The sequence below is a fragment of the Gigantopelta aegis genome, chromosome 3, assembly GCF_016097555.1.
Source record: "Gigantopelta aegis isolate Gae_Host chromosome 3, Gae_host_genome, whole genome shotgun sequence".
NCBI lineage: Eukaryota > Metazoa > Mollusca > Gastropoda > Neomphalida > Peltospiridae > Gigantopelta > Gigantopelta aegis.
In genome coordinates this window covers 37,991,168-38,015,569 of record NC_054701.1, presented here as the reverse complement: position 1 = coordinate 38,015,569, position 24,402 = coordinate 37,991,168, and the positions used below count along the sequence as shown (strand labels likewise).

General features: G+C 37.7%; 2 protein-coding genes across 4 annotated transcripts in view; one reads left to right on the top strand and one right to left on the bottom strand.

The window, feature by feature from the left end:
- The first annotated feature begins 3,464 nt into the window (after positions 1-3,464).
- Positions 3,465-16,436, top strand: LOC121368001 (SAGA-associated factor 29-like). 3 transcript variants are annotated; one of them, XM_041492494.1, is made up of 10 exons: positions 3,465-3,530; positions 5,562-5,757; positions 6,196-6,271; positions 7,738-7,810; positions 9,410-9,474; positions 9,991-10,096; positions 10,979-11,164; positions 12,289-12,382; positions 13,298-13,366; positions 14,586-16,436. In XM_041492494.1, exons 2-10 carry the CDS (start codon positions 5,590-5,592, stop codon positions 14,700-14,702), a joined length of 954 nt encoding a protein of 317 aa, XP_041348428.1. In that variant the 5' UTR covers positions 3,465-3,530; positions 5,562-5,589; the 3' UTR covers positions 14,703-16,436. The 3 variants fall into 3 exon arrangements, with proteins under 3 accessions (XP_041348428.1, XP_041348429.1, XP_041348430.1); XM_041492495.1 differs by having other exon boundaries at positions 3,522-3,648; XM_041492496.1 differs by lacking the exon at positions 3,465-3,530 and adding an exon at positions 3,553-3,660.
- A 5,265-nt stretch (positions 16,437-21,701) lies between these two features.
- The window catches only part of LOC121367999 (serine/threonine-protein kinase nekl-2-like), a 28,015-nt gene continuing 25,314 nt past the window's right edge, over positions 21,702-24,402 (bottom strand). The window contains exon 11 of the mRNA XM_041492490.1: positions 21,702-23,462. Within this exon, the coding sequence (XP_041348424.1) occupies positions 23,331-23,462 (132 nt within the window). The 3' untranslated portion in view covers positions 21,702-23,330. The remainder of the gene's footprint in view (positions 23,463-24,402) is intronic.

The window sequence follows — 24,402 nt, the reverse complement described above, 5'->3', positions numbered from 1 at the left end:
TCAGACTATTTATAAAAAAATAAACATAAAATTTGTAACTACGGCCAAACAGTTTAAAGTCTGACTACGCCCTTATCTGGAGGCAGAGGTAGGAAAGGTTGACGATCTACAGCGATCCAGATGACGGCTTGAAGTTGTGGATGATCTTTGGCAAGTCCGGAAACGACTTCACAGTGATGGGATTCATCCTCTCCATGCATGATCCGTAGCATCTGGTGGTTTGTCTGTAGACACCATCCTGCCGTGTCCTCGTCAGGAGTCCGGTGTGTGCTGGGTCCATGTTGCGGTAGGAGTCCATGGTATACTCTTCTCTTCGGGTCTTCATCGGCATGAATTTCAGCTGATTCGGCGCCCGCTTGAGGCCGCCTCCCTCTTGCGAGGAGTTGAGTGCGGCGATGGCGAGGCTGTAGAACTTGCCGGATGGTCACCCATGGGCTCCACAGGTGGCGGTTGGGTAAAAGGGGCCGTCGCTGGCGGTTGAGCCGCCAGTTTTGGTACCCTCCCCTCCCCGGTTCGCCCTTGACGCGTTTCCCGGATCGGCTTCCGTTGGTTGCTCGTTCCTGACCGGGGGTGGTTTAACAGAAGTGGTCGCCGTTGGTTGTTTAGCCACCAACTTTGTCCTCCCATTTTCCGCCTCTGGCGCGCGTTTCCTCTTCCTCTTCTTTCTCTTCGGACCCGTTGGTGTGGGTGCGGCTGGTGCAGGCACATTGCGTCACAAAACGATTGACGTTACTTTGCAATACTAATAATTCATTAAAGGCCTACACGTAGGCCTACATATGTCATGTGATGAATTTCATTATCGATTTCAGTGTCCATATTTTAAGGGAATTATACATAGGTAAATACTACAGTACTAGGCCAAACACCTTCAAATGGAAACAATTCTTTAATCACTTTTCCAAAAGTGTCTGTTATTAAAAAAATATGTATTTTTATTGACAATTTTAATTCTGTATTTAAACATAGTTTTGAAATGTATATATTTCGAATTATTGTATATGTATTACACTATAAAATATATTATGTTGCCAATGTATTACACTATTTCTGTATCTAAGAATTTTTTTTATACATATTAACTCTGTATTTAATTCTTTCCCTCTCCTTATGTTTCTTTAAATCCAAGAGAAGAGGAAACTTTTTTTCTTCGGGTGAAGTTGACGTTTGGTTTACGATTAGGGACATAGGACAATATAGGTACAGCCTAAATATACATAATTAAGTAACAACAATAATACAGCACACACATTAAATACATCACTACCACACAGGATGCATTGACTAATGATAACAATGCATCCGAACTACTTCTAATGGCCCAGCACGTTCCATAGGGAAGGAAGGAAGGAAATGTTTTATTTAACGACGCACTCATCACATTTTATTCACGGCTATATGGCGTCGAACATATGGTTAAGGACCACACAGATACTGAGGGAGGAAACTCGCTGTCGCCAATTCATGGGTTACTCTTTTCGATTAGCAGCAAGGGATCTTTTATATGCACCATCCCATAGACAGGATAGCACATACCACGGTCTTTGGTGTACCAGTCGTGGTGCATTGGCTGGAGCGAGAAATAGCCCAATGGGCCCACTGACGGGGGATCGATTCCAAACCGACCGCGCATCAAGCGAGCACTTTACCACTGGGCTACGTCTCGCCCCTACGTTCGATAGGGAGTCAGGCAAAAGAAAACTATATCCCTAATACGCATGCGCACTTGCATTCACGCCCAGAGGGAATCAGACAAATAATTCCGTCCCACTTTACCCAATCCCAAAAGGTTCTAGCAAGGAATTATCTTTTCATCAACTAATTCAAATCAACCAATTAGCTCCATTTTTAATTTCGATTAACTGTTCTAAATTATGCGACAAAATTACCTTCAAGAAATTACGCAACATTTTTTATTTGACTTTACAAATTTAGGATAATAGCACCAAAACCAACCCTCGCCCGCTACCGACCCTGGTCGGACTACTTGTGCTTCCTTGCACATCCTAGTGCAGGCGACCCCCTCTCTTCTCCCACCACCCACACTAAACCCTTTCCTGTCCTGGACAGAGGAGCCGATGAAAGACGCCCATGCCAGGCGTGTGCTACAACAGCTTGTTCTGAGTGTGCACGATAAAAGCTATGACTTGACCGTGGGTTAACATTTCATCAGTCTGACCAAATCATGTGATAAATCGTTAATAGTATGGGACTTATTCTCACAGGGGTAAAACTTCCCCACGCAATGTAAAGCAGGCCCCTGACAGTCCCCTACGTTTTTCTCTTTTGTTCTTTACATTTTCATTCTCGTCATTATTTTTCTGTCTCCTTATCATATCTTTTATTTTACATCTGTCTTCGATTCATATTCCCATCTTTCTATTTATTCTTTTGTCTATTTTTCTCTTGTATTTTGTTCATTTGTTTTCTTTTCTCTGCCTGTTGTATTTTCTCTCCTCCTTCCAGTTTATCTGTTATTTCCTTTTCTCTCTGTTTATTTCCTTTGCCTTTCTTTTCTCTTATTCTTTTTCCTATTTATTTTTTCTATCTCCTATTTTCACTGTCCTTGTTATCTTTATTCTAGGGGCGGGACGTAGCCCAGTGGTAAAGCGCTTGCTAGATGCGCGGTCGGTGTGGGATCGATCCCCGTCGGTGGGCCCATTGGGCTGTTTCTCGTTCCAGCCAGTGCACCACGACTGGTATATCAAAGGCCGTGGTATGTACTACCCTGTCTGTGGGATGGTGCACATAAAAGATCCCTAGCTGCTAAGAGTGGCCCATGAAGTGGCGACAGCAGGTTTCCTCTCTCAATATCTGTGCGGTTCTTAACCATATGTCTGACATATATAATGTGTTGAGTGCGTCATTAAATAAAACATTTCTTTCTTTCTTTCTTCTATTTCTCTTCTATTTTAGTTTATTTTCTATTTATCCATGCTTCTTCTTTTTCTTGTTCCTCTTTCCCTTCGTTCTATTCTCTGACTTTTATCTTAATCTTGGTTCTACTTCTTCTTTCTCCTATTTCCACTGTCCTACGTGCTCTTCCTTCTGTTTATCTTTGTTTTCTGGGAAACAGAAGGAAGAGAAATTAAAAATTTCAGATTTATAAATCTGTAAGATTTTCTTGAAGATTTATATATATTTGTAAATGTTTTCTTTCCTTATTTCACGGATATAGGATTTAATTTTAGCGATATTAGTTATTCTCTTATTAAGTATTTAATGCCTGGACGAAGTGTACGTACATTTATTTAGTCAGTTAAATAACTGATAAGAATAATCTAGTGGACGAATCGTCCAACAGTTATTTTTGATGGTAGACGAATCGTCCCGAGTCATCTGTAGGCGAATTAATAGTGCACGGGGCACATTAAGTCAATACTGAACCACATATTTACGTCCCTCCAGACTAGGCGGATTAAATACAAGTCACCACCGGTGCTTTTTGGAACAGAAGAAATTACCGCAAAGTGACAAAGAATAAACACTTCCGGTTTGAAGATTGACTCTTTTTGTTTTTGTTTGTCTGTGTAAGGATTTTTTGTATTCTTGATATGCATTGCATATCTTGCAGCATTATTTGTTAAAATATTTATTCTAGAAGACTATTATGTATAAGTTAACTTCGGGTAACATTGGAGTATTTGGGTGAGCTTGGAAGTAGGTCAACTCTCCTTAAACTGTTGAAGTGACAGTAGACTAGTGCCACTAGTGGCAGTCAGTGAGTCACATTCACTCTCATGCTCTGAGACTCGGTGACTCTGTCTCTGACTGTCTGTAATACTTCGGCGGTCGTCGACCACCAAATGGTAGCCAGCTACTGTGTCTGAAATACACATTTTGTCCTAAATCTGATGCTACATTATATGGCACATACTTTAGCTCTGATTAGTTCAAGATAAACTCGAATGTAAGTACTCAATGTGCACTTACATTCGAGTTTATATTGATGAACTAAGTTCTGATTATTCCCGAGACATTAAACTTATGTTGGTAACAGGTATCAACACTAAAGTCTGAACCAAATTGTTAACAACTAAGATAAATTACTTGGAAAGAGTTTGACATGTACCCCTCTATATCAAAGTCTCTAAAGACCCTATCCCCAAAACTACCCTAACCAATGAAAGGAGGTTACGGGCCGAACTCATGCCAATTACTCTCCTATCTTTAATTACCATTACATTTGCCCCAAATTATGTCCATTACAGTGACACAGATTCCACATATGAGACCGTATATTGACTTAGCTGAGACTGAGATCGCATACGGCAAAATATGTGCAGTTTTTTGCCGTCTGCCATTTTACATTTTTATGGAATACTCTTCAAGAGGGATAAAAGCCACCGAAGTATGTGACTTAATTAATATGACATCAATATGCTCTAGTGGTGTCTTTAAACAAAAATAACCTTCTTTAAAAAAAATTAAAACGCATTATGACATTGTTAGATTAAGTCATATCCTTTCACCCCTCTTGGAGAGTATTCCATAAAAAGGCAAAATGGCAGCCCACACAAAATTACATGCTTTTTGCCCTATGCAATCTCAGCGAAGTCAATATAGGTGACATAGTTATCATCTGGTGTGTGTGGAATCTGTGTCATTGTAATGTTTTTTTCCAGGATTTCTATCTGGACAAAATGTGGGTAAAATACAATGAAAAATAAATGTAGGAGAGCAATTTATTGTAGTTAACAATTTGGTTCGGACTTTAAATGAAGAAACCTGATGCCCCTATGTCACACTCCATTTCGACCATTATTGTTGTGCTAACGTAGGACAAAATGTGTGGAGACGTGACTCGACTGTCGTGCTGATGTTTAGTGGTCATATCATGCACGCTCAACTTGAGAATAATCAAACTAAAGGTCTGTGGCATCAGATTTAAGAACAAATTCGCATTTCAGATACAGTAGCTGGCTACCATTTGGTTGTCAATGATTGCTGAAGTATTGCATAAAGTCATCTCAAACATTATTCTCACATATATATTATAATAGTAAATAGAATAATAATATATAAATTTTTTCCCCTCATAAATCTGATGCCACAGACCTTTAGTTTGATTATTCTGAGTTGAACATGCCACTAAACTTACATGTTGTTAACCAGTTCTGATGCTACATGAAGAAACCTGATGCTCCTATGCAAAAATTAAATGAATACAAATTATAACAAACTATCAGTTACAGCATTCGAAATAGGCATTTGTCTATTTGTCTTGACAAGTAAAACTTATCTCAGACAAGAAAAATATACCTCAATGGTTCTAGTGAAAAGTAAAAAAAAAAAAAAATGCTGTTTAATTTTAAGCCATCAAAAACATTGTCCACGGTTGTACTACTAATGACATATTTAGACGTGAAAATATTGGTGGACAAGTGCTGGCCAAAGTAGATTTGTAGATGTACTTCTCCACTGGCGTACACAAAAAATTCTGGAATTATTTTGGCAAATTTGCAAGTTGTTTTGAAAATATGCAGCTGGCAAATTTGGCGAGTGCCAGAGTTGGCCCTGTGAGCCATTATATGATATTTAAAATGTTTATCCTGTTTCAGATTATGAACTGACACTACACTTAAATGTATGATGGGAAGAAACAAAACTGCCTCTGGTGGGGGTGGTCCCCAGTCTAATGCAGCTTGCACAAGTCCTGCCCCAGCAGAAGATAAACCTAGCACCACAGCAGCTGCTGCCGAGAACAAGATAAAGGACTTGTTGAAAGAACTGTATCGTTTGATACATGAGGTTCAGGTGGGATTATGAATCGGTGTAATAATTAATATAATACCTGGTTACTTTTGTTCAGTCAGATATCATGGGAACTTGTCATATTTTGTAGAAATGATATCTAGTGAAAACAAGTGTTATATTTTATTTATTACCCATGTTTTAATAACATAAAATCTAACAATTACTTTAACATAACCCGGCGAGACATGGAAATGCACAGACCTAGCTAAGACCAGGGAAGATGATGTTGGTTACTGAAATAATGTCATTTAGAAACTAGTATACATCAGCAGGTGCATACAGCATTTGTACGACACACCCAGATGTTCACTAGGTGATTAATAATTAATGTAATACCTGATTACTCTTGAACAGGATATAAGATTTGTTGAAATATTTATATTGATTGATCCACAAGGTTCAGATGGAATTTAAAAATTGTTAATATTTTATTTCTAGGAAGAGAGATCCAGGGGTGAGCACAATTTGACAAACATCTCAAAGACACATGAAAGGATGCAGCAAGAACAAAGAAGTGGGTATTATTGTAGCAGCATATAGGGCTTTGTTAAGACCACTGCAGACCTTTGCAACTTTGTTGCATGCAGTTGAAATTGCATGATTGTAAGCAACTTTTTTCTCGGTGCACTGATCCGCACATACATGCGACAACCAGCAATGATGTAGATAGTGTTTTTTCTAAAGTGTTTTAGTGTGGCACTATGCCATGTCTCAATAGTCTAGCATCATCTTGCCATTAAATAGTGCACCATCTATGCTCTTTTACTCTCAAATTAAATGAGCCTTTTTAAGTAATTATTTTTAAAATGGCCTATATGAAACACCCAGAAAATGCACAGTTTTGGATACGGATTACTCAAACAGGCCAGCACAAAGGAATACAGGCAGTCCAGTTCAATTTGCAATGTTTCCCTTAAAGGAATATTCAACCTGAACATGATTCATGCTGTTGCATTACAATTTCTTTAGGCGATTGGACACTTAATTTAGAATATTTTGGTTAAGAAGTGGATGTGTCTGTTTAAAAGGGCTTTTGGTTGATGTGATTGCAGGTTGTTCTAGACAGTTCCCAGGAGGCTGGTGGTTGTTGTTGGCCCTTAAAAAGGCTTTTTGGTTTTGATTTCATGACGTTTCCCAGTGGCTTGAATGTGGTAGGCTGTTTGGTTCTAATATGTTCTTGATGAGTTTCTGTCATTAAGTTTCACCTGATTGGTCTACTTAGTTTGTTGGTCCTTCGGTACACCAGGAGAAGCATGTCAGCAACTGGTAGTAGTTGGTTATGTTAGCTTTTCTTTTATACAGTTTGCTTATAAGGGTAGCAGTTGGGAGTATTTTTGGTTGAGCTCATTGATGTAATACTGTAGTACACAGATTATTTCTTCTATAAAGTGACATGTTTTTGTGGCGAGGGGTGGGACGTAGCCCAGTGGTACAGCACTTGCTGTGCAGTCAGTCTGGGATCGATCCCTGTCTGTGGGCCCATTGTGCTATTTCTCGTTCAAGCCAGTACACTGTTATATCAAAGGCCGTGGTATGTACTACCCTGTCTGTGGGATGAAGCATATAAAAGATCCCTAGCTGCTAATCGAAAAGAGTAGCCCATGAAGTAGCAACAGCAGGTTTCCTCTCTCATCTGTGTGGTCCTTAACCATATGTTTGACGCCATATAACCGTAAATAAAATGTGTTGATAGCATCGTTAAATAAAACATGTCTTTCTTTTTTTGTTTCTTGTTTTTGTGACCGACATGGTAGTAGTTTATTATAACAACATGACTGTTGTTTGAACTACATTTAATAAAAATTGTCTGCTTGGCATCAACTGTTAACCAAGTTGCTGTAAGAATTAAGTCTCTGATTATGCGACCAATAACTATTTCAGACCTTAGAAACAATGCAATGGTTTACTGAACTTGGTAATTGTGTAACTTCATTGTTATTAGATGTTAGTCAGTATTTTTCTGTTTTTATATTCTTGCAGTCACTCCTTACTACAAGAACAAGTTAAGAAGTCTTTACAACACAGCAATGCAAGATGCCGAAGCAGAGGCTGAGTATGTTAAAATTACACATGTACAGTATTGTTACTAAACAAAGGTAAAGGGAAAGCTAATCAGTGGTGATACACCGTACACGCCAATAAAAATAAATTCTGCTAACAAAATTATATGACCGGTTGGAAATAAGACAACAATGGTGTGAAAAGGGAAGGTTTGGAACAGTGTGTGGAAAATTAGGACCTCTGAAAAATATACTTTAAAGCATTATGGAATTAAGATATAACAGCACATGAGATGATCATACCAGGGCTTCTAGATTATGGTAGCCCCACTCCCATGGCTAGTAATATTCAGTGTTGAGCTAGTAAATAATTAGTATAACTAGCCTGATGGCTAGTGGAAAAAAACCCCTTGTCAAATGCTTTTTGTAAATATGAATATCTTGCCCCCTCTTTCTACCCCAATCTAAGGATTTTTAAGCTCAATCTCCCTCTTTAGGTGACATATTTGTTTATTACTATTTGTAAAATTGTATTTATTTAAAGTAGGACTAGTACATTTTTAATCATGGCTAGTACATTTTTAAAATCACCAATCCCATGGCTAGTGGATTTTTATAAAATTCTAGAAGCCCTGCATACATACATACATCTGTCTCTTGAAAAATGACCTCCGATTTTTTTTGTAGTTTTAGCAGGTGAATTTCTATTTCACCTGCAGCTAGGGTCTAAAATTGGACTGCTTTTCACAGGCTGCTATTTCAAGCCCTTTATTAACAGAAGCAATATGTATTCCGTCGGTGGACCCATTGGGCTATTTCTCGTTCCATCCAGTGCTCCATAACTGGTGTAACAAAGGCCGTGGTATGTACTATCCTGTCTGTGGGATGGTGCATATAAAAGATCCCTTGCTGCTAATCGAAAAGAGTAGCCCATGAAGTGGCGACAGTGGGTTTCCTGTCTCAATATATGTGTGGTCCTTAACCATATGTCTGACGCCATATAACCGTAAAATAAAATGTGTTGAGTACGTTGTTAAATAAAACATTTCCTTCTTTATATGCAGTGTTCCTCAGACATAGCATTTACGATAACCTTTATTATATAGCATTAAACACTAATTGAAATAGTGAAAATGTTAATGGGGGATCAATGCTGTAACCCATTATAATACATGTACCTGTTAATTATCCAGGCATTGAATATTGTTTTGGATTTTCCTGGAATCATAATTGTGTTACAATATAAGTATATTGGGATTCAATCTCATAACCTTATGCTTCCTATCCAAAATCTGAAATCTGGGATTCATTGAAGCACAGAAACCAGCTAAATTAGCAGCTTTTGTACAAGCTATTTTTGGACAGTCATTAAAGTTAGAACATCATTTCCATAATCCTAAGAGTTAGGTTTTATGAAGTGACTTTTGTTTTTTGCCTAACCTAAAGATGGTATTCACAAACTTCAACTCTTAGACACCTACTTTTAATAACAATTTCTTTCCTTTACTAACTTTATTGTAACCAATAAGTCAATGATTTGGTGGTAATACTTTAAATGGATACTAAGTACTGCATTTATTATTTTAATGGACATTGATAAATTTATGTTGCAATGTATTTATTTAATGCACATTTTATTTGAAAAATTGTAGATTATTACGAAAGGCTCTGGACAAGATTGGTGAAATCAAAGGAGCTTCACAAAACAGAAGATTTGGTAATGGTGCTTACTGTATATTTGTTCTGTAAACATCGGGCTCGTCTCTAAAGTTATTTTATGTTTTACAGTTAGACAAAGTGTATGAAAAAGATTAAGGACACTTTTTATTATAAACATTGCTAGCAAATATTTCCAAGTAGTGTACTGGAGTTTAAAATCACATATAATTTAAACATAACCAGCAGTGAGTTTCTTTTGGGACAAAACATTTATGTTCTTTTTACTGTGTCACAAACTGAGGTGACAGTCGTGCACTAGGTTATTCTTTTCCAGGTTAGTGCTAGATGGTATGCATTTATGTGATAAAATACAAGAACAAAAATGAAATAAGATATTTCAGTATATTTAGCTTAAAGTGTATTATTACATTATATGTTAATATTGAATGCAGATTTCCTTTCTGTTTTCAAGTCACCGGTGCTGCTTTGAACTGTAGTTCAGGTTTTTTTTATAACCGGTTACCGAAATTTAAGTAAATCGTTATATTAAAATGTTTGATGTATTTTATCACAGGAGATTCTGACCGGCCTAAGCAAATAATGCGAAGAGGTGTTCTTATGAACCTTCTACAACAGAATGCCGTCACTCTGCCATTGTGGGTGAGCAAGCCAGGAGAAAGGTATGTTCAGTTATGGTGTATTGTTGACCGACTATAATAAAGTAAATAAATTTGAAAAAAAACCCCCAGACATCCCAACAGTCTTAAATCTTCCAAGGAGTCTTCTGCTTTAAGGATAGAAATATGGATGGGCTTATTGTCAAGTGTATGTAAAAAACCCAGAGACTGAACAGGTACTAGAGGAAAAGTCAGTGATTTGTATGGTCTATCCTAGTGAATACCTCAATAGGTAAATGATTCTAACAATCCAAATCCATTTTAAGTTCATATAATTCTAACCGATTGTATAATCGAAATTTGATTGATTGGTGTATGCCGATAATTGGTAAAATTTCAACATAAATATTATTTTTCTCAGCTCTTTTTAAAAAAAATGTACATATCAAGGGCTGACAACCAGTAATTGTTTTTAGATTAACAAGTTTTATTGTTACTTTTTTTTTGTGAAAGATCTGAAAAGAAAGCAATTATTTTATTGATCAAAATAATATAACATTCCATCTCTCATATTATATGCATGTATCCCCTCCCTAAATTAACAATATTTTTTTTTTTTTTTAAATAATGGAATATTTTTATTTTCATACCGAGTGGACATAACTGATTCTGTTAATGTTCATCATTATGTAATTTGAAGAGATAGAAAATTCTGAAAATCATGATTTTGAACATACCCAGTTTTGTTTATTACCCATTGATATTATAAGTATATGTCAATTTAAAAGTATATGCATGTTCATAAAAAAGAATATAAAGATTCCTACACAATATGATTGCCATGCATAATTCTTATCATGTAGAATTAGCTTGGCTTGGTTTATCAAGTTTGAAAACAACAACAGGAAGTATAAGTTGGACTGTTATTGTGTTTGTTGTCCACAGCCTGCCGCCGTTATGTGGAGCAGTGCCAGCAGACAACAACTATGTTGCTAAAGCTGGAGACAAAGTGGCTGCAAGGGTTAAAGGTCAGGACGGCGAAGAAAACTGGATATTGGCCGAGGTGGTTTCCTTTAATCCAACAACGAACAAATATGAAGTTGACGACATAGATGCCGAGGAGGGAAAAGAGTAAGTTGTTTGTGAAGTTACTCTTTTGTCAGAGATAAAAAAATCTATGGATTTTTATGGAATTCCAGATTTTATTGCTACCTGAAATTTTTTGTCTTCTTTAATGAAAAAAACTCATTTACTGTGAGCTTTTCAAGACCCTGTAATGTTTCTTGATTTATTTATTTTTCAAGTAATTTTCTTCCCTGATTTTTAATTTTTGAAAATTTTTTATAGCATGGTTAAACCAGGTGATATATCTACAGAACTTCACATACATTGTTTTTGCTTCCTATTTATTGCACAAGTTTATTTTGCGAAAGAATATATACCACAAGACTGCGTAGCAGTCAAGTAGTATGTTCTTTCGCAAAATAAATGAGTGCAATAAATAGGAAGCGAAAACAACGTATGTGAAGTTCTGTATTTATTACATGCCTTCTTTTATGTTTTACAAAAACATTTCCTAATTTAACGTCGTAACAACACTTTGTTAAATCTATTATCGAAACTCCTTTCATGGATTTGCTTAACATTAAGAATCGTACTCTTTGGCAGCCTTGTGTAATGTTTCAAATACGATGTGATGTAATTTGTAAATCATGTATGACGTCAGTAAATAAAAGGCTCTAACTGCAGTAAAAATAAAAAGGAATTCCCCGTTTAAAAGTACCGGTCCAGATCGCATATATGTGCAATACGAAATACGTTTATCACACAGTTTTAAAGTGTCTTTATCGCTATAATAAGATTGAATAGGTATGTAATAAAGTGTTGTTATTGTTATATTTCCTATTCTTGTTTGGAGTGGTGGTTAATATGTTTTAACTTAATGACGTGGTACCTTCTACTTTTCAAGACCTTGCAAAATTTCTGATCCATTGTCATTTTCATCTATGATTTTCTTTTCTTTTTGAAATCTTTCCCCTTGTTTGACAAATAATTTGCTGCTCTTAAAGGTAGTGAAACATTTTGAAAGGATATTATTAAATTTCCTGTTCTTGTTTCGAGTTATGGTTGATATTTACCGACCTGGTACTTGTGTAAATCTTCATTTAAAAAAAGAAAAAATGCGAGTTAAAACTTAAAACTGTATAGTTAACTGTTTTATTTGATTTTATGATAGTTACATATTTATATTTCAGACGCCACACAATAAACCGGCGGCGGATTGTTCCACTGCCGATCTGGAAAGCTAATCCTGAAACCGACCCCGAAGCATTATTTCCTAAGGGAACAGTATGTTGGTTTCATTATTATAACCATTATGAGTCACACCCTACAGTGAAGCATCATTTCCTAAGGGAACAGTATGTTGGTTTCATTATTATAACCATTATGAGCCACACCCTACAGTGAAGCATTATTTCCTAAGAGCACAGTATGTTGGTTTCATTATTATAACCATTATGAGCCACATCCTACAGTGAAGCATTATTTTCTAAGAGAACAGTATGTTGGTTTCATTATTATAACCATTATGAGACACACCCTACAGTGAAGCATTATTTCCTAAGAGAACAGTATGTTGGTTTCATTATTATAACCATTGTGAGTCACACTCTACAGTGAAGCATTATTTTCTAAGAGAACAGTATGTTGGTTTCATTATTATAACCATTATGAGACACACCCTACAGTGAAGCATTATTTCCTAAGAGAACAGTATGTTGGTTTCATTATTATAACCATTATGAGACACACCCTACAGTGAAGCATTATTTCCTAAGAGAACAGTATGTTGGTTTCATTATTATAACCATTGTGAGTCACACTCTACAGTGAAGCATTATTTTCTAAGAGAACAGTATGTTAGTTTCATTAGTATAACCATTGTGAGTCCCATCCTACAGTTTTATTTATATTATTCTAGTTTGTAGATTACCAAGGTCAAACCTATCGACTAATTTAGAGACTTCATTTCTTTTCATTGTATACACTGACCTCCAAATTAGTGTAGTCCTTTTCCTTCCCCATTCGTTTAATATTGAATCCTTTTATTAATTAACTCACAAAATCTTCCATTTGTGTAACAAATGAAATACTTAGGTTAACAAAAGCAAAGTATTTACTCACGTTTGTGTATTGCTTTTTTTTCCTTATAAATTAGAGGACAAAAGTAATACTTGTTTTGATATTATTATTTTTTTCCAGCTTGTTCTAGCTCTATATCCACAAACTACATGTTTTTATCGAGCTCTTGTCGATGAATCACCAGCCGGGGTAAGATTAATCAATTATTTTTTCATTATATATATATTTTTTTATTACTGTGAAGCTTTCTAAAGCATCTAGTCCTTTCCATCAGAAAACGTCTTTTTGTTCTACTGCAGTATACTTGTATTACAACTTATTTATTTCTGAGTGGATTATTTTCTAAATTTGCTTTTCTTCTTCTAGCAGATTAAACTGAAATTATTTACGAAACCCAAAAAACAATATTCATGGAGGATGGGAAGAACTACCGTATATTGCCGTGTATTAGCCGACTTTTGAAGTCTAGAAATACTTTCCAAAAGAAGAGAGTTGGCTTATACACAGAGGCAACAAATTCATAAAATTCCGATCGAAAACACTCCCAACCCCGACTTACAAATTTTGATCAGACCCGTAGAGCCTTTCACAGCTTATGTAACAATAATTTGTGCACAATGTAAATAATACACTCCATCATGCAATATTATGTAGTTTTTTGTTCTTGAATGCATTAATAGTTTGATGAATAATAATAAAAATTACTTGTTTTATTGTCATTTTAATGGTAAAAACGTGTTCCGCCATCTTTGTTTGACACCTCTGTCTATTTTGTAATCTCTTATTTGATTGGATTACACAATTTTGTGTAAACAACAGCCCTGGACCACAGAATCGTTTTTCTGTGTGGAGGGGAAAACGGAGATTAAACATGCCTTAATGAGTTTATTATTTGCTGTCCAGTGAATAATTTAATTACTTATGTGCAGTGATATGTTGTTACAGCTTGAATTGTTTATTTTCCTGTTATGATTTATCGGTGCTAAATTATTTTTGCATGGCATGGAAGACATTAGCATTGCGATGACGATTACCGTGTCTGTAATAATTAAATGGGAAAAAATACAATGAAAAAGAAAAGCACAAGTCTGTCTGTTGACAGTATTATTGAAACCAATACAATGTACAACTGGACAAAAGATGACTTCGGCTTATACATGAGGCCGATGATTTTATACTTGATATTTAGGGTCAAACTAAGAGGTCGGCTTATACAAGGAGTCGGCTAATACACGGCAATATACAGTAGTATTTTTTTTTTTTTAAAACTAATTTTCTTTTTCTTCTTCCATTGCAGCCATTTGATGCATACTTTTTCTGTGTTATTTAAATTTCATTGTATTAAAGCGTTCATTCATTTCTCTCTTTTTTGTGTTATTACTTTTTAATATATTTGTGTTGTTGACAGCCACAGGATGACTACTCGGTGCTGTTTGAAGACACGTCTTACCCAGATGGGTACTCACCTCCTCTGATGGTGGCGCAGAGATACATCATTGTGTGCAAGGAGGACAAGAAGAGATAATGTCACTGGTGTGGACAGTGTGCCCCTACAGCTCTACTTACAGAAACATGCTCAATGATGTCTGCTGCTTGTGTGTTCTCCACTATCCTTGCAGTGATGGGTTCAAAGGACGACTGGAACTTTACCTGTCAGTCAGTTTTAAATGAAGTAAATCCCATTTCAGAGTGCAAGAAATTACAAGATTCGTATGGTAAACAGGCATACAGGCTCATTTTTGTAGTGGGACAGGCTGATTTTTGCCCGAACTAAACAAAAATGCCTGAATCTGGATAACAAACATTATTCATGCCAAACAGCTATATAGGGTAGTAAAAAAAAAATCACTACGCATTTTTTACATGGATAACAGCTAATATTGTGGGTAGAATGATAGAAATACATGCTTAAAAGATTTCAGGCAAGATAATTTTGCCTGCATAACTCTGTATTTTTTGCCAGAATTCAAGAATTTGCCCCATCCTCAGTATCAAATGCTTATGAAGGTAGCATGTGTTCGGTCTTCACCAGATTGTGAATTTGAACCCACCTTCAATATTCTACTGATTCCAGAGAAGCAAAACATTGTTTCCAGCTTGCTTATTTGCAGGGAACATTTTGTTTTCAGTATTTTGAATCACATCAGTTACTCATCAGTTTTAAAATTGATTGGCAGCTACAATTTTAACATTTTAGAATTGTGTAGCGATCTCTGTAACACAACACACTACTGAACAAAATGTTCCAGGACTTGTTCTTGAGAAGCAATAATCAAAGTGTGGTCTGTTTTGACTTTGAAATCCAATTTGTGTTCAACCATATATGAATTCTATTTAATGGCCATATAAGTTTGATATAGAACTTTTGATGTCATTTTATTGTATATATCACTAAAAGCATGGTTTAAAAAAAAAAAAAAAATTACTACTCTGTATATTTGATCCAAAAGATAGTTAATTTTGTCAGTGTAGAGGACAACCGTGTCAACAATTGTTAAAATCTTCTTTAATCTTCCTTTTTCTCTGGTAAAATTCAAGTTTTTTTATTATTATCATGACATAAAAATGCATGCCACGACAAACTATATCATCTGATGGTTCTTTTAAACAGATTTGATGATAATATTTATTTACAATAATAAAAATATATACATATGTTTGTACATACGGGTGTGTGCGGTTCATATATTCATTTTTACTTCCATTTATTAGGTGTTCAGGGCATGAAATCAACAAATGACAGATCTTTCATGCAAAATCTGTAATCGTTTGGCAGAAAATCTGTAAAAAACAATTATCACTGAGTTTTTAAAAAAGAAAATAAGCCTACATTACCAGTGTGAGAAAGATACAATGTATGCTTTTGAAATCAGCATCACAGTCGATACAAAGTCGGCGCTGTCTTTAGAAGTCTGAAAAATTCAAATTTTATACCCTGTGTTTGTAACAGTACAAGTACATATGGCATTGCAATGTTTTAAGATTTTGCTCAGATACTTTCTGTTTGTTTGTATTTATTCTGTGTTGAGTTGTTATGTGAAAACAGTTCCAGAAATTATCTGATAATGTAGATTTTCCAAAGTAACACTATGTATGCTGGAATTTGTTTATTGCATTTATGGCCATTTATTTCAATTAATTTCATGTGTGTTAGCACAACACCTGTCTATGTGATTCTTTCTGTATTTATGGAAATTTTGTATCATAAACACATGTGACAATTATGTACCTTGAAACAATTATAACTCATTAGATGTAATAATGTTTTATGTTATTTATACATAAGTCAAGAACGGTCGTTCAGGTTACCGGGAGTTTACCACATGTAAGAAAAGTCAAGAACGGTGTTTCGTTCTCAACACAAATTTCAATGAACGGTAGTTTCGTTTCCGAACGTAAAACAGGTAATACATTCCGTACTTCCACGTTTCATTTTCTTGTAAGGAATTGCATCGATGTTCGCGGCACTTGTGCAATTGCAAGCAATTATAGTTATTCCAAGTTTAAGTAGCGTCCACTAGATGAATTTACTTCCGCGTTTCATTTTCTTGTACGAAATTGCACCGATGTTCATGTGCACTTGTGCAATTGCAAGCTATTTTGGCAATCCGCGTTTAAGCAGCGCCTACTAGATAAATTTACTTCCGGATTTCTTTTCTTGTACCGATGTTCTTGTGCACCGATACAATTTCAGAATTATTATTATCTTTTATTGTTGTATGATAAAATAAGAGAAGAGAAAAAAAAAAACTTTTCTTTTCATTAATTTATTTATTCAATAGTTTAGTTATTAAATATGAGTCACATACTTGTAAAAGAATTACATGTAATGCATTAAGAACAGTGATAAAAAAAGAATGAATCATAAATACATGTCTACTAAAATAATCATCTGGCACACATGTAAGGGCATTAAAAGTAGTATAGTAACAGGAATTCAATTCTAACCTATAGGTTACCAGGCTATATTTTGTGGTAACCTGTAAATGGGTTACCAGACACAATGCTTATTTCGATGCCTGCTAAATTAGTTGAGGGTGATTTAAACCGGTGTGGCAATGCTTTGCATGACTGGTATGCCATCTGTAGACAGGACTGTCAGTGATTTAAGCCTCTGTGCCCATGCTTTTATATGACTGGGCCTTACTTTGGGATGTCGGTAACATTCAGGGCTACTGGTGATTTAAGCCTGTGTGTCCATGATTGGGATTCCATTAATATTCAAGGCTGCCAGTGATTTAAGCCTGTGTGCCCATGTTTTACATATCTGAGATGTCATTAATAGTCGGGGCTGCCGGTAAATTAAGCCTGTGTGCCCATGCTTCACATGACTGAGATGTCATTAATAGGCGGGGCTGCAGGTAAATTAAGCCTGTGTGTCCATGCTTCACATGACTGAGATGTCATTAATAGGCGGGGCTGCAGGTAAATTAAGCCTGTGTGCCCATGCTTCACATGACTGAGATGTCATTAATAGGCGGGGCTGCAGGTAAATTAAGCCTGTGTGCCCATGCTTTACATGGCTGAGATGTCATTAATAGTCGGGGCTGCCGGTAAATTAAGCCTGTGTGTCCATGCTTTACATGACTGAGATGTCATTAATAGGCAGGGCTGCAGGTAAATTCAGCCTGTGTGTCCATGCTTTACATGACTGAGATGTCATTGATAGGCAGGGCTGCCAGTGATTTGAGCCTGTGTGCCCATGCTTTATATGACTGAGATGTCATTAATAGGCAGGGCTGCCGGTAAATTAAGCCTGTGTGTCCATGCTTTACATGGCTGAGATGTCATTAATAGTCAGGGCTGCCGGTAAATTAATCCTGTGTGTCCATGCTTTACATGACTGAGATGTCATTAATAGGCGGGGCTGCCGGTAAATTAAGCCTGTGTGCCCATGCTTTACATGGCTGAGATGTCATTAATAGTCAGGGCTGCCGGTAAATTAAGCCTGTGTGCCCATGCTTTACATGACTGAGATGTCATTAATAGGCGGGGCTGCCGGTAAATTAAGCCTGTGTGCCCATGCTTCACATGACTGAGATGTCATTAATAGGCGGGGCTGCCGGTAAATTAAGCCTGTGTGTCCATGCTTCACATGACTGAGATGTCATTAATAGGCAGGGCTGCCGGTAAATTAAGCCTGTGTGTCCATGCTTCACATGACTGAGATGTCATTAATAGGCGGGGCTGCCGGTAAATTAAGCCTGTGTGTCCATGCTTCACATGACTGAGATGTCATTAATAGGCGGGGCTGCCGGTAAATTAAGCCTGTGTGCCCATGCTTAGGTAAATTCAGCCTGTGTGCCCATGCTTTATATGACTGAGATGTCATTAATAGGCAGGGCTGCAGGTAAATTCAGCCTGTGTGCCCATGCTTTATATGACTGAGATGTCATTAATAGGCAGGGCTGCAGGTAAATTCAGCCTGTGTGTCCATGCTTTACATGACTGAGATGTCATTAATAGGCAGGGCTGCCAGTGATTTGAGCCTGTGTGCCCATGCTTTATATGACTGAGATGTCATTAATAGGCAGGGCTGCCGGTAAATTAAGCCTGTGTGCCCATGCTTCACATGACTGAGATGTCATTAATAGGCAGGGCTGCAGGTAAATTAAGCCTGTGTGCCCATGCTTCACATGACTGAGATGTCATTAATAGTCGGGGCTGCCGGTAAATTAAGCCTGTGTGCCCATGCTTCACATGACTGAGATGTCATTAATAGGCGGGGCTGCAGGTAAATTAAGCCTGTGTGCCCATGCTTCACATGACTGAGATGTCATTAATAGGCGGGGCTGCAGGTAAATTAAGCCTGTGTGCCCATGCTTTATATGACTGAGATGTCATTAATAGGCGGGGCTGCAGGTAAATTAAGCCTGTGTGCCCATGCTTTACATGACTGAGATGTCATTAATAGGCAGGGCTGCCAGTGATTTGAGCTTGTGTGCCTATGCTTTATATGACTGGGATGTTGTTAATGGGTACTCCCGGTTATTTAAGCAGGAGTGCAGATGCTTTATATGACTGGGATACCATCAATAGGCAGGGCTGCCATTGATTTACGCCTGTGTGCCCATGCTTTACATGACTGGGATTTCATTAATAGTCAAGGCTGCTGGAGATTTGGTGATCACCAATGAGAGAGAAGCACAATGTGAATTTGTTACATTTAGTCGGAGTTACGTGTTGATGAAAGTATGCACCATTGGTATCAAAACCCAGGCAATTGGATGGGGGTCTAAGACCACCCACTGACCCCCATCTGTGGAAAATATTTATGATTATGGACAAAATAGTGTGTATAATAGAGCCATAATATATAACAAAAATTATTGTATATTTTCTTGAGTTTAAAACCACATTTACATATGGTTGAGCTTTAAGAACCGTTATGTCCGTTTATTTTAGGTAGAAATCAAAACTAAACGTGAAAATTGTTTTCATTCGACAGTTTGTGTCAACAAGAAAAAACACATTTTAAAAAATTTAATAAAAATTCCACAATATTTCTCTATTAGTTTGTAAAGATTGCCTCAGAGAATTATAGTACTAAGTTTCAAAACCATCCAATCAAAGGTCTTAGTGAAAATAGTCTTTAAATTTAAAATTTAAAAAGTAATAAAGTAATAAATATTCAAATGTCTAAAATTTATAAAATATCTATTAGATTGTGAAGGGTAAAAATTAAAGGGTCATTGTGTCAGAAATATTAAATCAAAACTGTACAACGGTCGGATGTCGCACAAATCAGCATTAGAAAAACTTCGCTGACGAACGTCATAACTGAGCTAAAAAGGGATATAAAATTTTAAAGATTTGAAAAAAAGGTGATACAAAGAATTTTTTTAGTCGAAAACCATTTTTAAATGTCGATTTTGTTATTCAGATGTGAGAAAATTGCGTTTCAAGCCATCTATATTTCAAAACACTTCCCAGAATAGCATGCAAATTAGCCCCTCCCCCTCCCCCTCCCCGTCCCCTCACCAACTCCTGGATCCACAAAACCATTTTTGATATCTTGAAATGTATTTTAACATGAACATGTTTGTTTTGTTTTTTCTTATTTTTGTGTGTTATTGTTTTATTATTAATTTTTTTCATTGAGTTGCCCTTTCCACAAGTTGGTCCATGAGCTCTTTTTCCCTCAATCCTCCCCCCAGAAAACTCCCCCAACGACAACAAACACCCCCCCCCCCCAACAAAAACCCCTTAAAATAGTCCAAAATCACCACTAAAAAGTACCATTGTATTAATCTATATTTGAAAATTTTCCAGAGAGCACAAGTAGTATGGGGGCCTGTTTGGGGCCATCACCTACTTTCCTTGACCTTGATGACCTTGCCACGTGACCGGGCCCTGGCCTACTTAGACTGGCCCCGTCCTATTTAGAGGACAGTGACCTTGGTGTACAGGTGCGTGTCACCTCTACGCTTGACGAGGACAACGATCGCCCATAGTGGATACCTGTCGTGGCCTTGGCCCTGTTAAAGCCGTGTGTAATATCAGCCCATTCGGACTTATTTAGTAGGGTCGTGTGCAACGCCCCCGCCCTAACCCCAACCAAGGCTGGTCCCGACCCGTCGATTTGATTCAGTCCGTGAGCTACGAAATGTACAAATGACATAATGATATAGACCGTGTTCATAGTTTTTGACATTGAAAAACGTCGTCGACAGTGGTCATAATTTCGTTTGGTTTGAGTTCTTCATCGTTTCTATGTACATGATGTAGCTCACGGACTGGACTAAGTCGACGGGTCGGGACCAGCCTTGGTTAGGGTTAGGGCGGGGGCGTTGCACACGACCCTACTAAATAACTCCCGAGTGGGCGGATATTACACACGGCTTTAATAGTTATTCACTATGGGCGATCGTTGTCCTCGTCAAGCCTAGGGGTGATACGCACCTGCACACCAAAGTCACTGTCCTGTAAGTAGGACGAGGCCAGTCTAAGTAGGTCAGGATCAGGTCACGTGGCAAGGTCATCACGGTCACGGAAAGTAGGTCGTGGCCCCAAACAGGCCCCCATACTACTAGCATACTCACGGATCCCCATAGGCAGTTCGTGCCATGCATGTTCAGACCCCCTGACATAACTAACGCCAAGATCCCACCTCCCGGTGTTTCGCTTTTAAAACTACTGATGGCTTCGATAATCTTTTTAAAAAGGTTGGGCGATATATTCCCTTATTCGATGATCAGATATCAATTCAATTACACCAGGTGAAAGACTGGTGGCCCTCAAGTTGACAAATTATTACAGCATTTTATTTACTACTAGAGCACATTGATTTAGTAATCATCGGCTATTGGATGTCAAATATTTGATAATATTTGACATATAGTAGTCACCCGCTACATTTTTTCCATTAGTAGTAGCAAGGGATCTTTTATGTTCACCATCCCACACATAAGATAGCACATACCACGACTTTTGATATACCAGTCGTGGTGCACTGGTTGGAACGAGAAATAGCCCAATAGGCCCACCAACTGGAATCGATCCCAAACTGACAACACATCAGGCAAGCACTTTACCACTGGACTACTACCATGGTATGTGCTATCCTGTATGTGGGATGGTGCATATAAAAGATCCCGACTAATAATAATGATAATATGCATAATAATAATAATGATAATAAGATTATATGGCCTCAGATCAGTTATCTTCCCAAAATCCGGAAATTTGTCCACGCAAGTAGTCTGCTGTTTGACTGATTATTTCATGGCAGACAGCTTTGAAGTGAAAACTATTTGACTGAAGATGAAGCTTGTATACATGTGTAACTTGTTGACACTGAGGACTTGTTTGTGGTAAGTCCGGCCCATGCAAGTAGTGTATTTGTGTAAAATGGGAGTACTCCGGCCAGGTTAGTGGGTGTGTTTGTTCAAATCAATATCCTGGAAGAAAGAGCTGGACAACAGGGGTTGTCCTTTTCAGGGTATGTTTTCCTCGGGCAGGCAAAGGTACATACAAAATCCATGGGCCTGCTGATAATAATAAAATGTTATAGTCACTAACGCTATATAGAAACATAGCGTACTTAATTGTGGTCTGTGGTCATATAACACTCCCCCCCATACATTCCGCCATTATATTATACACATCACATGACAACATACTTCACGCTGATTCAGTGATTGGTCAGTGCAGCAGTTTTATCGCCAATATTGTTTGGAGTTTGCCGCACATGGACGATTTTTGTTATAGATGGCGAGTTTGTTGCCAAGAAAATTGAACATGTTCGATCTCTCCAACAATTGTTGGCAACAGTTGTTTTTGTTACAAATTGCCGCACATGACTAACATTTGTCAAAAAACATTGTTGGCCGACAAATGTTGGCCGTGTGCGCTAGGTTTATGATTGCTTCGAAAATATGGGCCCAGACTCAATCTCTAATGACGTCACACGCATACAATTTGTATAAGTCTCGGAGTCCATTAGAGTCTCGGAGTCTAGCGATCGACACAAGGCATCGGAGAGAAGAATCCTCGACGTCAAGACATTCAACATTCCAAGCTAATGTACTATTTACAGTACCCATTGACGACGAACTGTGAACATGTATTAATGTTTAAATAATCCGTACAGATATAGAGCTCTCACGGTCTGGGTCATAACAAGCAGTCAGGGCTAGGGTGGACGTTGCACGCAACCCCACTTTAAATAGATCAGGGTCACAGCAGGTCTGGGCCAGCCGAAATAGGTCAATTCTTGACTCAAAATTAAATGTCAGATGCACTAAGAATCCTAGTTGCTCTTCCCCATTATTTGTAGAGAACGATTAAACGGATACTGCACATAACCCCTCTCTAAGTAGGTCAGGGCCACACCAGGTCTGGGCTAGCCGAAATAGGTCGAATCTTGGCTTAAAATTAAATGTCAGATGCACTAAGAATCCTAGTTGCTCTTTCCCATTATTTGTAGAGAACGATTAAACGGATACTACACACAACCCCTTTTTAAGTAGGTCAGGGCCAGCCGAAATGGGTTAATATAATTGTATAATCGAAAGTCGATAAGATTATGCAAACTGATGACTGCTATTGCTTTTCAACACAACCCCTCTTTAAGTAGGCCAGGGCCAGCCGAAATAGGTCAATATGGTTATTCCGTACCATTTGTTGGCTCAAAAAGTAAATATCAGATGCATTAAGAATCCTGTTTGCTATGCCTCATGATTTGCAGAGAGCGATCAAAGGCCAACTCGTACATCCTCAGAAAACGTAACTTTGGTTCAAAGCGTTCAGCGCCATCCTCTCCCATTAGTGATGCAAGAGCATTCTGCATGAATACAAAAGAAAATTAGTTCACTCATAAGTACTACGTGCAAATCACACACACACACACACACACACACACTACCATGTGCTTCACACACACACACACACGTACACTACCATGTGCTTCAGACACGCGCACACTACCATGCGCATCAGGCACACACACACTATCATGTGCTTCAAGTACATACACACACACACACACACACACACAGGAACACACACACAGAGGAACACACACAGGAATACACACACACACAGGAACACACACACACACACAGGAACACACACACAGGAACACACACACACACAGGAACACACACATACACACACAGAGAAACACACACATACACATACATAAACACACATACATAAACACACAAACACATACATACACACACACACACACACAGGAACAGCTATCTGGCCTGTCTGTCCAGAACAGTGGGTTCGTGGATAAAGTTAACAGGTTTAACAAACAGTGTAATCGTGGCCTGGTTTCCATAACGTGTATAATGATACAAACCAAAGAAACTGTGTATGGGGACAGTCGCAGAAGGTATGTTTCGGGTTGGTGATGAATCAGCCAAGTTGAAACCAGCCCTAAGTTCAACCAGCATACGTTTCGCTGACATTCGCAAACTATTTGATTGGTTCCCGAAGTGGTAATTCGGTTTACTGTGTAGCATAAAAATCTGTCTAGCGGGCGTTAGCGACAAGCGGTTGACTGAACTTACGCCTGTTCAAATTTGCAAATCTGTCGCAGATATGTCAGCGTCGATCTGTGTCTGTTACTTTTTTCGAAAAATGAAAACCAGTCTTTTACCTCGGCCTACAAAAACCCAGACAAATAAAATGCACAATGGGTGGACCATTGTTCACCCCCAGGTTTCCATAACGCACTCATACCATACATATATGAAATTGGCCATTTGATACAC

Coding starts and splice junctions, on each gene's coding strand:
- LOC121368001 (XM_041492494.1), top strand. CDS start 5,590: ATGATGGGAAGAAACAAAACTGCCTCTGGTGGGGGTGGTCCCCAGTCT. Junction 7,811..9,409: donor GATGCCGAAGCAGAGGCTGA/GTATGTTAAAAT, acceptor GAAAAATTGTAG/ATTATTACGAAAGGCTCTGG. Junction 9,475..9,990: donor TTCACAAAACAGAAGATTTG/GTAATGGTGCTT, acceptor ATTTTATCACAG/GAGATTCTGACCGGCCTAAG.